The sequence below is a fragment of the Microtus ochrogaster genome (assembly GCF_000317375.1).
Source record: "Microtus ochrogaster isolate Prairie Vole_2 chromosome 14 unlocalized genomic scaffold, MicOch1.0 chr14_random_3, whole genome shotgun sequence".
In the NCBI taxonomy this organism is placed as follows: Eukaryota; Metazoa; Chordata; class Mammalia; order Rodentia; family Cricetidae; genus Microtus; species Microtus ochrogaster.
Genome location: NW_004949098.1, coordinates 13,438,640 through 13,455,076, shown reverse-complemented (window position 1 = coordinate 13,455,076; position 16,437 = coordinate 13,438,640). Strand labels below are relative to the sequence as shown.

Here is a 16,437-nt window from a genome sequence, read left to right as displayed (position 1 = left end):
AAAAACCAAAAGAAAAGAAGAAAAAAAAAATAAAAGTTCAAAAAAAAAAATAGCTCAGCAGATAAGAGCACTGGCTACTCTTCAGAGGTCCTGAGCAACCACATGGTGGCTCACAACCATTTGTACTGAGATCTGGCGCCCTCCTCTGGCATGCAGGCATACATGCAGGCAGAACACTATATACATAATAAATAAATCTTTTTTAAAAATTAAAATAAGTTGTTCCAAAAGTCTTACTAGTTAATAATAAACCCAGTACATGATAGCATGATGTGTTATCAAGATAAAAGAGGCACCCTTTTTACATATCTTCAAATCTCTTTAATTTGCAGTTTAGTAGAAGACAACTAGATTTTTATATTTACTTCTTTCTTAAATATATTGCATTGTTGTCAGACATGGTAGCCAATGACTATAGTCCCAGCACGGGGAGCTAGAGATCTGCCTTGGGTACATCATGAATTCAAGGCCTGCCTGAAATATATGAGACTTGTCTCAGAAAAACAAAAATTATACTGCAGTTTTTGGTTCAACTATATGAAGACAATTCAATCCCATACTTAGGTCATTGGAAAAGGGAGGAATATTTTAGTGACCTTTGGCTTTGTTTTGACACTGCCACCAAAAGTTTCTGAAAGGATCTGAAACCAAAGCAATTAACATTTTAAAAGTGTTTTTATTTATTACTGGGGTTTTTGTTTTGTTTTGTTTATGTCAGGGTCTCACCATGTGGCTCTGGGTGTCCTACAACTTGCTGTGTAGATCAGCTGGCTTCACACTCACAGAGATCTGCCTGCCTTGGCCTCCCAAGTGCTCGGATTAAAGGTGTGCCCCACTCTGACCTTATTTTAATTTATGTGTATATGTGTGTGCCTGCTTGTGTTCCTCATTTGCACAGTTCTCATAGAGACCAGAAGAGAACTGGAGTGGTTGGGGGCCATTCAGTCTGGATGCTGGGAACCCATCCCAGTCCTCTGCTAGAACAGCAAGTGCTCTTTATGGCTGAGCCATCTCACCAGCCCCTTCAGTGGACATATTATACTCTATCATCGCATTAACATCCACTTACCATCTCACCAGCCCCTTCAGTGGACATATTATACTCTATCGCATTAACATCCACTTACCATCTCACCTTTTCTATAGCACCATAGTTTTCTGACTTCACTAGGAAATACAGGCTTACTGAGTTATTAATACATAATACATTGGAAAAAATTCAGTTTGTTACTAACATCACTGATTTAATCAGAAGCTTGGTCTGGTTGGGTTTGGGTTTTTGGTGTTGGGAATTGAGGCCTCCTGCACACCAAGCTCACCTGTCACTGTGCTACCCTCCCAGCCCTTAACCATCTTCCTAAGAACTAGAAAACTGTAGGTTGTCTTCTGTAGACACAGCCTACCTAGCTTTCTGATTTTTACTTGAAAACTCAAATTTTATCACAAATACTGCCAGTTGTTGTCTTTGAAGCGAAAAGCCTACTTTGTTCTTTTTGAGAAAATGTCTGGAATATACTGAGTGTCATCGCTATTGTTGGTTTCAGTTGATTGTTGAACAAAATGAAGCCATTCGAACAGAGCAAATAATTCAATACACACAAGTGCTACTCCTGAGATGCGCTTCAGGTACACTTAAGATGCTCACAAGTGTTGACACACTTCCTGTTAGTGACAAGAAGATAGTCCTGAGGGTCAAGAGTCAATAAAATTTGTCATGTTTGTTGCTTCAAATGTTTTATTTCTCTGTGTGTGGCTCTCTCTCTCTCTCTCTCTTTCTCTCTCTCTCTCTCTCTCTCTCTCTCTCTCTCTCTCTGACTTCTCTGTCTGCCTCTGTGTTGTGTCCTCCCCCCATTCTCTTTCCTTCCTGTTCTCCCTTGCTTCCCCCCCCCCTCCAGCCTTCTTTTAACAGAGTCTTGGAGAGCCCAGGCGCTCCTAGAAATCACAGTCCTCCCACTTCAGCCTCCTGAGGGTTGGGTTTACGGGTATTCAACACAGTGCCCTGCTAGCATTTTAGTGCTAAGGATTAAATGTGAGGTCTTGCACATGCTTGGCATGTGCTCTGCCAACTGGGCTTTATCCCCAGGCCCATCAAGAACAGTTTGTTTATTTGTTTGGTTTTGTTTTTTTTTTTTTAAACAGGGCCTCACTTTGTAAACCAGGCTGGCCCTGAACATACAGAGATTTATTTGCCTCTGCCAAGAACACTCTTAATCTGGACATTGTGTCACCTTCCTGTGATTGTGCAATTTAAGAAGCAGAGGCAGGAGGATCACTACAGGTTCAAGGCTAATGTAGTCTTGAGCCCAACCAGGGCTATATAGGAAGACCCTGCCTCAAAAATTTAGAGAAAAACGAAAATACAATTTCTGTTGCAGAGAGTGTGCAGCAGGGAGGAACACAGATCTGTTAGGCACTAGCGTGTCAGCACGTGTTGCCCTTACACATTCAGAGCATGTAGCAAGAGTGACAGGAGCAGTCAAACCATGTTCTGAAAGCTGCTTGACCTTCTGCAAAAAAATTACAGACCATAATTTAAGGACTGCTAACCTAATCAATGATAGAAATATTATAAGGACATTTGAGATGATAAACATATTTTCTGGGAGACAGGAAGCACTGTGAGTTGGATCTATCTGTCGCTCATACTACCCAGAATTTACAAGTTATGTTTAGAAGGTGGACTAGGGCTGGGTGTGGTAGTGTGCACCTTTAATCCTGGAACTGGGGACGCAGAGGCAGTTGGATCTCTTTAAGATCAACATAGTCTTGAGTTCCAGGCCAGCCAAGGCTTCATGTATAGTAAAATTCTATCTCCAAAAAGAAAAGGAAAAAAGGAGGTTAGGCAAAATACTACTACAAAAATGCCCTGAACTGCAGGCAATATCTTCCAAGACCATGTGGAACAATGTTTTCTGGAGACCCTAGTCATCCTAGTGGCTATTATATCCTCCTGTAAATACAGTGCTTAGTGGGCAGCGATCACATAAGAGGAGGGCTAGTTAAAGTGGGCAGGAAGAATCAGCATGGACATATGGGACATGTCTCTCCAGTGACAGTAAGTAGAGGTGTGACTCCACCTGGGTCCTCCTGTGTTGGACGCTTGGTTTCTCTCAGCTCTGTCTGTTTGCCATATATGGCCATACATTGGTACACAACTGTAATCTCTGAATTCCAAAGACTGAAGCAGGAGAATAATGATTTCTATACCAGTGTGGGTCATACAGTGAGAACCAGTCTCAGAAGAAACAGATAAAGCTGGGCACATGGTGTATGCCATCAACCCAAGCACTTGGCAGAACTAGGGAGAAATGAGGGTTCAAAGTCATTCTTGGCTATATAGTGACTTCAAAGTCAGCTTGGATTCCAGGAACCCTTGTGAAAAAAAAAAGAAAAGACAAAAAGAAGCTTGTATAAGCTGGCGAGGTAAAGTTCTTGCTGTGTGAGTGTGAGGGCCTGGGATCCCCCAGCACCCAGGTGATAGCTGGATGTAATGATAAAATCTTGTCATCCCAGTGCTGGGGATTGAAGACTGGAGGACCCCAGACTTTCTGGTCAGCTACTCTGGCTGAATCAGTGACTGAAGAAGCTACTCAAGGTTGACCTCTGGCCTCCACTTGCACATGCACACATGTGTATATCCCCCCCCCCAAACACCCCAGGCACGTACATGCACATAACCCATATGCACACACACTATATTTTCATTAAAAGTACAAATTAATTACTTATTATCCTGCTAGGTTCAGACTCATTGCATCCTGGCTTGTTCTGATGACATGAACTCTTTCTATTCCAAAGGGGTCTATAAACTAATGTGTTGTTTTACTGTTTAGTGTGTTTTGTTGTGTAGTGTGTTGTTTCATTGGTGTTTTGACTATGTCAGTGAAATTCCTGGCGTACAAAGGAGAGTGATAGCTCCATAGGAGCAAATATTTTGTATTATATTTAAAAATTGCATGTGGCAGGAAGGCTGAGGTGTCATGGGTTACACACCTCATTTGCACTCTTTCCTGTTTACAAGGCACCTACAAAACTTCCTCAGAAGAATGTCAGTATGAAACCAAAGTACAACTGTGCCTCTGAGTGTGTATTAGGATGACTGGGGAGCCTGGATTCACTCTGGGGGCTTTAGCAGATTACACCCACTATTTTGGACAGCCAGTAGCTAAGACACATGTTTTAACTTTTCAGAAGGATCTCCTTATATGAAATCTGATTTGCTTTTCCTGTGGTAATTTAAATATAGTCTCAACCTTTAAAAAGTGTGATTTAATTATGATTCCTCACTGTCCTAAAATTTTATTTTAATAAATAATAATTTGTTCTGTAGGAGATTTTTTTTTTGAGGTCTTTGGGTACTTTTGGGCCACACAAATCTAAATAGACTAGAACTGTCAAGGTGGCTTAGTTGGTAAAGGGACTTGCTGCTAAGCCTGAGGACCTGGCTTTGATCCAAACCCATATGTGAAAAGAGAGAACCTCAAGTTGCCCTCTGTCCTCCACCACCCTCATGCCGTGGCATGTGCACGCACACACAGACACACACACTTTAAGTGAATGTAAGTAAAAAACAAAATTTCTGTTGATGGGTTGGGCATGGTGGCACACACTTTTCTTCAAGCCCAGCACAGAAACAGAAGCAAGTAAGAAATCTGTGAGTTCAGAGCTAGCCTGGTCTACATAATGAGTTCCAGGCCAGCCAGGGCTACATAGTGAGACCCTGTCTCAATCAATCAATTACCCAACCAAATAAATTTCAATAGACTAGATGTTTTTGAGCTCTTATTTCTCTGTGTCTTGGGGCAGTTAGTCCTTATGTTTATTGAGGATGCCTTTATGAAGAACGTTCCAAATATGTATATGTTCAATTGACTTGAACTTACTTAGATGGCTATTTTTATCTTTACTTAGATTTTTACCTTTTTACTTAGACTTTAGACATATCATATTGTTTTCTATTTTTGCACTGTGTCCTCTTTTCCTCCTAAAAAGAGCAAGCAACTCTATTGTTAGTCCACACTTAGTTAGAATTCAGAGTTTTACTTTATTTTAGACATGATTTTCCCCAGGTGATGAGCCTTTCTGCTTCAAACAGGTGCATAAACAGAGACATAAACAGACAGCAATGACACGGTGCTCTTGGGGAAGAGAGGGTGTTTTACCAACTCTCCTTCACCCTGTCTGGCACAGGGGCTTCCTGCCGCTGCCATCACAGTAGTGGATTGCAAGCATGCCCCACCACACTGGTTAAATGGAATACCTTTGAAAAGATGGCACACACCTAGAGCTGAGCACACCTGGAGCTGAGCATGGTGGCACACACCTATACTCCAAGTACTTGATAACCCCAGCTCTTAAGACGCTGAGGCAGGAGGTTAATGAGTTTGAAACCAGCATGATTGAGATCCTGTCACAAACATCATGAAAGCAACTATATACACACCCAGATAAACAGTGCATCTTTCATAGTTACTAATTATGATTTGTTCACAAACCATCCATAGAAACTGAATATTATTTTATTAGAACTCAGTTAGGATGGGTGGGGCATGTCTGTTATCTCAGATTTGGGTTCAAGGCCAACCCAGACTGCAGAGCTGTCTTAATCCCCACCCCATTTCCCCTCAGAAAAAGAAGACAACCTGCGCTCTCTCTCTCTCTCTCTCTCTCTCTCTCTCTCTCTCTCTCTCTCTCTCTCTTTAGCTCTCTCTCTCTCCCTTTCTTTCTCCTCCCCTCCCCCACCATGTAATGCTGGAGATTGAACTTAGGTCTTGTGCTAGCTAGCTTTTTGTCAGCTTGATACAACCTAGATATATCTGAGAAGCAGGAGCCACAGTTTTGAAAATGCATTCATAAGATGGTCTGTAAGCAAACCTGTAGGCATTTTCTTAGTGATTGATATAGGAGGACTCAGCCCATTGTGGGTGGTACCATGTCTAAGCAAGTGGTCCTGAGCAAGCCAGTAAACAGTGTAACAGTGTTCTTTGTGTCCTGTGCTTCAGTCCTGCCTACATGTTCAACCAGTGATGGAGTATGATCTGAGAATTGAAATAAACTTTTCCAAGTTGCTTTTGATAATGATGATTCATCACAGCAATGAAAAAGTAACTAAGACAAGCCTTATGAACTCTAGGCAAGAACTCTACTACTGAGTCCTTTGCAGTCTCTGAAAGATTGCCAAATTTAGGGCTAGAGAGAGAGCTCAACAGTTAAGAATACTTGCTGCTCTTGCAGAGGGACCTGGGTTTGGTTCCTAACAGGATATCTGTCACCCTTTCCTGGTTTCCATGGGCAACAGGCACACATACATACATACATTTACTCATATACTTAAAATAAAAATAAACAAATCTTTGAAGATTGTCTAATTCATTCTAAAAGTTGACAAGTTCTTTAAAAAGATTGATTGTGTGTGTGTGTGTGTGTGTGTGTGTGTGTGTATTGAGAGAGAAAGAGAAGACAGGCAGACCAAAAGATAGACAGAAGATAGAGAGAGAGAGAGAGAGAGAGAGAGAGAGAGAGAGAGAGAGAGAGAGAGAGAGAACACCAGACACGTAGACACAGGATCACTCCCAGGCTGCCCGCCACTTCTTTACTCTTCTCAGTCTTCCCAGTCTTGGGGTTACAGGCATGCACCCGTGTGCCTGACCCACATTTCTTTTGATTTGAACATTAAAAGGTGCTTTTCAAATGACTTAAGTCATCAGCTATGAAATTCATTTTGAAGAGTTAACTGTCAATTATGCAGCAAGCCAATATCTAAATGCTTAATTGCTTTTAATTATAGAAATGAAACTGTTTTCATTTAATTTTTATTAAGCCCTTGTGTGGCTGAAAGCAATTCTGTGAACTAAACTAATTTATTCTAGTACACATGCTGCCAAATGAGAAATTGAGATTACCCCCCAGCTATTGTTTAGGAAATGGGCTCTTCCTGTGTATTGCTTTTCTAAGTGTCAGTTAGTCAGGGTGAAGACAGAGTCAGTTATTAGAATCACTGTTCTTTCATCAAGAGTGAGATAGGCATGCTTAAATAGATACTGTATTTTTCTTGTGACATTTTATAGGTCTGTTCTTGAGATTGATTTACAATTTTGAAGATAATAAACACCAAATCATTTCTAGAGTGTTTAATCTCTACATTTTAGCTTTTGATTTTTAGTGGTTGTGTGTGTATGTGTGTGAGACATGGGGAGGTCACATGGCCACAGCACTAGTGTGGAGGTAGAGGCAGTTCTCTCCGTTCACTTTTATGCGGGTTCCAGGCTTGGGCAGTTGTTTTCCCTGCCGAGCCCTTTTGAGCATGTAACTTTGGGTATATCCTAATAACTGGATGTGCCCAGAAATTCTCATAACCCCTCCTTCTGGAACTCCAGCTCTCGTTAGCCCTGAAGCCTCTCCATCATCTGGGAGGCACAATCTCCAGGGATTCCTTAGCAATCTTATGTTTACTTCCCCATCATAGTGATTTTGGCGTGTAAGGGGAAGTAAAGACAGTATTTCTATAATACAATAAGAATTTCTATAATACATAATAATAATACATCTATCTATCTGTTTACCTACCTACCTATCGATTTTTTTTCTTTTCTTTTTCTTTTTTGGTTTTTCGAGACAGGGTTTCTCTGTGTAACAGCCCTGGCTGTCCTGGAACTAGCTCTGTAGACCAGGCTAGCCTTGAACTGAGAGATCTGCTCACCTCTGGCTCCCAAGTGCCGAAATTAAAGGTGTGTGCCCCCACTGCGTTCTTGGGGCTTCTTCCTACTAAGTCACAAATGCTAAAGTGGCAGTGTTGTCAATGGTTCGTTTTAGTTAAGTAAGAGTTGCCACTTTTGGTTGAGGATATAGCTCAGCTGGTAAAGTGCAAAAATCCCCGGCTTCAGTCACCACCTCTGCATAAACAGCTGTGGTGGACAGGCCTGTGATCCCAGCAGTCTAAAGATGAAAGCAGGAGGATCAAAGTTCAGTATCATCTTTGACCACATAGGGGGTTCAAGGCCAGCCTAGGCTGCATGAGACCCTGTCTCAAAATTTTTAAAAGTTACCATTTTATGTCCTATGCATAGCACATCATCTTTAAAAAATTGAAATTATGGGGCTGGAGAGATGGCTCAGAGGTTAAGAGCACTGACTGCTCTTCCAGAGGTCCTGAGTTCAATTCCCAGCAACCCACATGGTGGCTCACAACCATCTGTAATGAGATCTGGCGCCCTCTTCTGGCCTGCAGGCATACATGGAGGCTGAACACTGTGTACATAATAAGTAAATAAATCTTTGAAAAAAAAAAGAATTGAAATTATTAGAAATATAACTTCTTGGTTCCCGAGAGATGGCTCAGTGGGCTGCTCTTCTGGGGACCTAGGTTTGAGTCCCAGAACCAACGTCACAGCCATCTGTAACTCAAGGAAGTTTAGAGGTTTGTCTGTTGCTGTGGAGCCAGCGCAGCCAAAGCCTTCCTGCAGTTCCTTTCTTCTTTTCAATATTCCATACAGTTTCAAATACATTGCACCTGAAATCCCAGCATGGGGCATGGTGGCACTCAGGCAGGAAGACTGCTGTGAGTTCAAGGAAAGCCAGGGCTACATAAGAAAAACTTGTCTCTAGATGAATAAATACTTCAGTCTTCTTGTTTATTCTTTTCCCTCTTTCCAAAATCGTGTAACCTTTTAAAAAGATATCCCAAGGGTTATGAATAAATATATTTATGTGTATGAATATAGTATATTGAGTGCAGTAACTGCTGAAGACAAGATAGAGCAGTAAGAGAACATAAAGCAAGGATGGCTGCTCACCAGGTCTGGTGGTCAGAGAAGGCTTCTCAGAATTAAATGATGAAGAGAAACTGCTCAGCGGAAGGGTAGAGAGGGGAGGGAAAGGATTGCCCTGGAAGAGGAATGAGGGTTATGGTAGTGAGGGCTGTAGCATGCTTAGGAGACCAAAAGAAGTGAAGTAACAGTAAGGGAGAGCAGCAGAGATGAGTTGATGAGTGGGGTGGATATGCTAGGTCTAGCAAATTACATGAGGCATCTGTTACCCAAGTACTAACCGGCCTGGACCTGCTTAGCTTCGGAGATCAGATGAGATCTTGGTATTCAAAGTTGTATGCACGTAGACTGTTAGGCCTTTGTGTTTCATCTGGAGCTTAAGGGAACCACTGAAGGAATTTAGGTGAGAAAGTAACTTAATTGGAGAGGAAGGACCAGTCCAAGCTCAGAAGCAAGCAAGTTGAGGTTGCACTAGATGAGGATGGTAATTTGGACTCTTGTCGTGAGCCCTGGCTTCAGATGAAGCAAGCGGTGTGTGGTAAAGCAGAGAGAGTGTCCAGCTTGGTGCTTTGGATGAGTGCCGTCCACCAGTCTTCCCCTTGCAGTATAATGAGTTCCCAGTCTTTGTTGTTACTGTAGAGTGCTATAGATGCCCCTGTCGTGATGGGGGTGGGCAGGAGTGTGTTCCCTGTGGTAGGTGCTCCAAGGTAATGGTCTTTTCCAGCTGTTTCCATTGCTCTCTCTGTTGGTTCCTCCTTGTTGAAACAGCATGTGATAGTTTTCATCCTTATCCCACTTCCTCTTTACCTTTTCCTTCTTCATTCTTTCTCTCCCAACCTGCATCTGGAACCTGACTTCTGTAACTGCCCTAGTCAGTGTGTTTCCTTTTGGGTTACAGAGCAGACTGGCAGCAGTAAGTCCCAGGAGCCATCTTCAATTTTTAGTCCCTCTGTGCATGAATTACTACTGGATACTACTTTGGAGATTTGGTGATGGTTAATGTCTCAGTCACTTACTGACAGTTAGCTGTGTATACACATCTGGCTTCCAAAGCAGGATGAGTGGAAACTCATTATAGAAAAAAAATAGCTGATAAGGACAGAATAAGCCATAGAATTAGAAATCACTATTTTATTTTGTTTAGATGAATAATAGAATCATCAGCCAGTACTAGAATGAAAAACTGATGGGTCGTTTTTAAATGGGGAAAGTTAGCTGACTCCCTAGAACTCACTGGTTGGTAACAACTTTACTAAAAGTGGAGCCGCAAATGCTGTTCCCCCTATAGCGTGGCATAACCCAGGAGTCACTGCGCTTTTTATGTGAAGGTCCAGATGGTAAATACCGTAGGCATGGGGAACACATGGCCTCTGTTGCTGTTAGGATGATTACTGTAAGTGTAGTGAATGCAGGTGGAGCTCAGGAGTGACCATGGATGATATGCAAATTAAAAAATGTATAACTGTGTTATGATAAGACTTTTCTTAATGAAACTGATTGGGCAAGGCTCAGCTTTCACAGTTCACAGACTCCTAACATTATAGGAAATAACACCAGTTAAGAAATACATGTTCCAGGAAGTACGTAGGTTAAAAGAAGAAGCTAAAGAATGTGGGAAGTTCTGACTGTGGGACCTTCTAAAGTACATGGAATGCTTTCTCGAAAAAGGGAGTGATGGGGCTAGAGAGGGCTCAGGAGCTGCTCTTTTTTTTTTAATATTTGTTTATTTATTATGTATACAATATTCTGTCTGTATGTATGTCTGCAGGCCAGAAGAGGGCACCAGACCTCATTCCAGATGGTTGTGAGCCACCATGTGGTTGCCGGCAATTGAACTCAGGACCTTTGGAAGAGCAGGCAATGCTCTTGACCACTGAGCCATCTCTCCAGCCCTCAGGTGCTGCTCTTGCAGAGGGTCCAGGTTCAGTCCCCAGCACTCACCTAGTGCCACACAACTGTCTGTTACTCCGGGGCTAGGGGTTCCAATGCCCTCTTCTACGTCATCAGCTACCAAGACACATGTTCACGTAAAATGCCCATATATGTAGAGGAAAATGGAAAATAATTTTTAAAAAAATTCAGAAAAAGAGGAATGAAAGAGGCTCTTACTGGAGTATGGGGAATCAGGTAGGATGTGAAAATGTGGGATTCCTCATGGTAAAGTTTATCTTTGGGACAGTCTGGGGAATGTGAACCTCCTGGCAGAGTACCAGTGGTTACTGGAAACCAATGCATGTGGGCTGCTGTACTGGCCTTGATGCATTTCATGTTTGAAATATTTCACAGTAAGTTCGCATTGAATACTTGGCCACATAGAAAGCAAGGAAGAACTAAGTAAGAAACAGTCCTAGGCAGCTGGATTTTTTTTTCTGGTGTTCATTTTAATGTTTTTTTTTTCTCTTATTCAATTGAGGTTCCTTTTCCCAGGGATAATCAAAGTTCTTATTTCCACTGTAGTCTTTTAGACAACAGTTCTGGTTACACGTGTACCTGTGTGCGCTTAGCTTTATGTTCAGTAACAGAAGTCAGAATACTTTGCTCAGCTGTTAATTCTTGGTAATTGCATAGAAAAAGGCTCTAGATCTGTTCTGAGCTTGCTAGCCAATGTGACAGATCTTTTGTTTTAAAATTACGAACAGGGGAAAACAAATAGAGGAAATAAATACAAAACAGCAAGAATTTATACCTTTTTAAATGACCAAAGGGAAACGCAGGTCCCATAATTAGCCTCATCTGCAGAGCGGCGGATCGGAACAGATAGCCGCTCACGGTGGCAGATGGGTGGAATGTGCTGGGGCATCAGCTGGCACCGCAACCTACATTTTTTTCTGTCAAGAGGTTCAGAGCTGACTGTTCCTTTGCTTAGAGGATGAGGTAATGCTATTGTGAGGGTGATGTCATCTCTACCTGAACTGCATGCATATAGATCTGCTCAGGCTCTCCAGGAAAAAGCACCATCTGCTTTCATATCCACAGCCTGAAAGGCTTTGAAGAGATTGGTGCAAAGGTCACCAGCCTCAAGTATGACTCATCAGCAGCCAATCAGAGAAGAGCAGGTACTGAAAAATAAACTTCTAAAATCATAATCCAGAAGTGTGACAGAATGACTCAGTACTGAATCCCAATTCCTCTGTTTTAGGTTTGTGCTTGCTGAGTTACCACTGCTGGGGGTTTAACTCCTAAAACAAAGCCATTTTCTCACTGTGGTCGGTCATCTCAAACCATCTTGGTTGTTTAAAACATTTGTTTTAACTGGAGATTAATTTTCTGTTGCTTTGGAGATGCATAGGTCGTTCTTGAATTTTAGTTCGCATTAGTTTGTCAGCTGCCTTTTGCGGTTAGGAGCCCGTGCTTTCATTCCCTAAGAACCGGCTGCTACTATAAGGAAAAGAGTTGCTAGTAGGAGAAACATGCCAAAGGAGATGCTCACTGCTGGTGGCAGACCCAGCAATTCTTCCTTTGGTGCCAGTGATCCCCCAACCCCTTTGAATTTACTGTAATTTGAATCTTCCATTCTGTTGTGTAGAATGTCAAATTCCTAACATACGATAGAAGCAGAAAATACTTAATTTGTATCTTAAAATGTCATAGCATCTACATATTGTATTGCATTGCATCTTTATCACAGCAAAAATTTGTTTTAATGACAACTTTAAGTCAGACATTCTACAAATATAAAGTTAATTGTTTTAAATGCAATATGATGTTATCAAGAAATATAAGGAAAAAGGCTGGAGAAATGGCTCAGTGGTTAAGAGCACTGAGTGCTCTTCTAGAGGACCTGGGCTCAATTCTCGGCAGCTCACAACTGCCTGTAATTCACACATGTAATGCACAGATACAAACGCAGGCAAGAAACCAATACACATAAAATAAATAAAGTTTAAGAGAGATACAAGGAAGCAGAGAATAAATAGTAATTTTAAACTAAGTAATATCAGGTGGCATATTCCAATATTTTTGGAGAGCTTATTTAAAAAATAAGGTATTAGCTAGCTATGGTGGCACATGCCTGGTAATCACAGAACTTGGAAAACATGCAGAAGGGTTGCTCTGAGTTTGAGGCCAGCCTGGGCTACAATATGAAAACTGTTTCAAAACTACAACAGAAAAAACATGTAAATATCCTTGTCAAAATTTCTGCCTAGAATTAACATTGATAATTCTTATCTGATCTAAACTTTACTTTCATGATTACAAAATGATACTGTTTCCAAATTCCAACCTTTCTGTTTTTATTTTTCATTGGTACTTATTTTTTTATTGGTCTGAATTCAGGAATTCCTCTTTTTATTTTTTTTTTAGTAGCATTTACTTTTATAATAGTCACTGGGTACAGACAAATTGTAAACATTTCTATGCCTGGTAAACAGTTTTGAGAACATAATAGAGTTCTAACTCGACTTTAGTTCCCACAGGAAGTGAAGCACAGTCCAGTGGCAGAGCACTCACCTAATGTGTCGGAGGCACCGGGTTCCACTCCTATCCCAGCAAAAGTGGATACAGAGGGAGCTAGAGAGAACTCAGTGGTTAAGAGCACTGGCTGTTGTAGGTGGTGATGGCGCACGCCTTTGATCCCAGCACTCGGGAGACAGAGGCAGGTGGATCTCTGTGAGTTCAAGGCCAACCTGGACAGCCAGGGCTATACTGTAAAACTCTGTCTCAAAAATAAATAATAAATAAATAAATAAATCGTTGACTGCTCTTGCAAAAGGCCTGAGTTCAGGTTCTGGTGCCCCATGGAAACTCACAACCATCTGTAACTCCAGCTCCAAAGGGTCCAACACTCTCTTCTGACCACCACGGCACTGAATATACATGGTATACACACACACACACACACAAACACACACACACACACACACACATGTAAAACACATAAAATGAATAAATCTGAAGAAAACAGATATGAAAGCAGAGGAGCTGGAGAGTAGGGCACTAGCCCATTGCCTGGGTGCCTGAGACCTTTGCTTCAGTCCCTAACAGCTAAAAAAAAAAAAAAAATTGTCTGTCTGTAAGTGTTCACTGCCGGTATTTTCTTAGATTTTGAAACAGATCAGTGATACCAGGTAGAAGACCGAGTAAGGTTTTAGTGGGCAGGTGTATAAAGTGTTCTGGGGAGAAGAAACACATTGCCAATGAATTGATGAGTGGTAAGAGGATTGGTAATTGTTTGCTTAAGTAACCATGCCAGATTTCTGCCCACCACAGGGAAAAGGGAAAGAGCCAAAGTGACAGAAAGGTTGCTAGAGGTCACACGGGACTTTGAATGTCCTCTCCTGTACTTCAAGGCCTAGGGTTTGGGGTCTTTAGTAAGAAGATAATAAAGAGCCATTGAAGATTTTTCAATATTGTCATAACAAGCTTAATGGGGCCAGAGTGATTAATCTAAAAGATACATCAGCTTAGTCTGAAGGAAAGTGTATTATAATAGCTCAGGTCAGATGCAGTAAGGATCTGAACTATGGTATGAAAGCAGTGAATTAGGACAGTGTCTCCACCAGTCTTCCAGACCCCCAAAGTTTAAGGCAGAGATTTGGGAAGCATAGAGAGTGAGTTAATGCCAACCTAGAACTACTGAAAGCGAGCCTGCTGCTTCAGAAACAAGGGCATCCAGGAGAATCCTGTGTTAAAGCGGTGAGGCTGACGTTTGTTTGCTGTCTGTAACTCTTTCATATTCTCTCTTCCCAAAGTTTTAAGCCTGATTGATCGAGATAGGAATTGTGTCATTAATTGGAGTTGGTGACATTTTATTTTTAGTGCCAGCAGGTGAATGCCATGAAAATCTGTACTAAAATTCCTAAGACATTCATGGCCAGAGACCGTGGATCATGCCCCAATTTCCTTTCTTCTGCTCACGCAGTCCAGCGAAGTCACCACTGAAACCTCCCAGTTTCCACTGTTCTGACAACTTCCTCACTTCCTTCAGTGCTAAGTAGTCTTTGTCTTGTGCCTGCCTGTGCCTCCACTGTTGTCCCCAGCCTGTCCTTTCTTCCTGGTGCCTCTCTAGTGACCAGGTAATTTCTACACAGAGACTTTTGCAAGCTCGTTCGCCAGATGTCAACATGGTCCACTATCTCATGTTGAGAGCTTTGCCCTGCTGTTAGTAACGTTCCCAGCAGGATCTGCCATGAGTTCTTTGTTGACATTTCCTTCTCACTCAGCCCACATTTTCCTCTGCCCTTTATCTTTAATTCTACATTCCCCGTAGTGATCTCTGTTACCAACACTATATATCATTTACTTATGACGTTTTTGTCCCTAGACACCAGAATTCAAGCTCCATATGGCAGTGATTTTTGTCTGCTTGCCTTTCTGGGTCGTTCATCAAGATTTTGTTTAGCTGGGTGTGGTGGCCAACACCTTTAATCCCAACACTTTCAGGAGACAGAGGCAGGTGGATCTCAAGAGTACGAGGCCAGCCCAGTCTGCAAAGAGAGTTCCAGGACAGCCAGGGGTACAAGGATAAACCCTGTCTCAAAAAACAAACAAACAAAACAATAGATTTTGTTTAAAGAAGGAAGGATGGCTGCACATATAAAACACTTAGGAGGCCTAGTTATGAGCCATCCAACTCAGCAGATTTGAGAAGGTAAATGAGGAGAATGGACCCTGGTTGATTAGCATCTTTCACCCTATGTTCCCCTGATCGGACTGTAAGAACATAGGTTTAAAAATAATACATGTTCTACTAGAAAATCATACCATTCCATATTAATGCCTATAAAAATAAACACACAAACACACACACACGCACCTTTTTTTTTAACTTCACTGGATCCCCAGGCTCTCTTTTGGCAACTTACTCGTCAGTATGAAACTTTCTTGACCTGTAGCAGAGTTTGAGAAAAAAAAACCTTACTGGACTGCCAGGCCAGGGGACTGTAGGCCCGTGAAGTGATGGGCGGTTCTTTCCCGTTACTTCTGGTTGATAGATTGTGTTTTATGTGTTGCTCAGAACCCTGGACCTTAGTTGCTACTCTTCAGATTTGAGGCTTTTAAGAGTCAGCTTTTGTTTTAGGTGTTTGGGAATAAGATGATAATTCCTTCCCTGGACGGAGACCTCTTCCAGTGGGACCGTGACCGAGAGAGCATGGAGGCCGTTCCTTTCACTGTGGAGTCCCTTCTCGAGTCATCATATAAGTTTGGAGACGATGTCGTTTTGGTTGGAGGAAAATCTCTTACTACATATGGACTCAGCGCATATAGTGGAAAGGTGACTGACAATGTGTGTGGGGTGTTGGAAGAAACAGGGCTTTTAATCAGAGTTTCACTGTGTAGCTCACTGGCCTAGAGCTTGCTGCGTACACCAGGCTGGCCTCGAACTCGCCAAGATTTCCAGTTGGCAGTTGAGCTTTATTGTAATTTCCCCTGAGGATTGTTGTGGGATATTTCTTTACACTGTGTGAAGATATGTCACTGTGATTGGTTTAATAAAAAGCTAAGCTCCAAGGTCAGAGTTGCCTTAGATCAGACTGATGGCAGAGTCTTTAATGACCTAGATTCTCTCCAACAAGAGTTCTAGCATAAGTTCAGAATCAGCCTGCCTCTGAGGTCGGATATGTAAGGTAAATCCATCGAAACCTGGATGGAGGTGGGCGGTCCTTGGACTTCCCACAGGTCAGGGAGCCCTGATGGCTCTACGGGCTGATGGGGGAGAGGGACTTGATGG

The 16,437-nt window shown here is 42.0% G+C and overlaps 1 protein-coding gene across 3 annotated transcripts in view; it reads left to right on the top strand.

Moving 5' to 3' along the window:
• Eif2ak3 (eukaryotic translation initiation factor 2 alpha kinase 3) overlaps positions 1-16,437 on the top strand; it is a 72,387-nt gene that overhangs the window by 13,276 nt on the left and 42,674 nt on the right. For all 3 annotated transcript variants that reach the window (XM_005364776.2, XM_026787981.1, XM_026787982.1), the window contains exon 3: positions 15,787-15,981. In XM_005364776.2, coding sequence (XP_005364833.1) covers positions 15,787-15,981 — 195 coding nt within the window. The remainder of the gene's footprint in view (positions 1-15,786; positions 15,982-16,437) is intronic.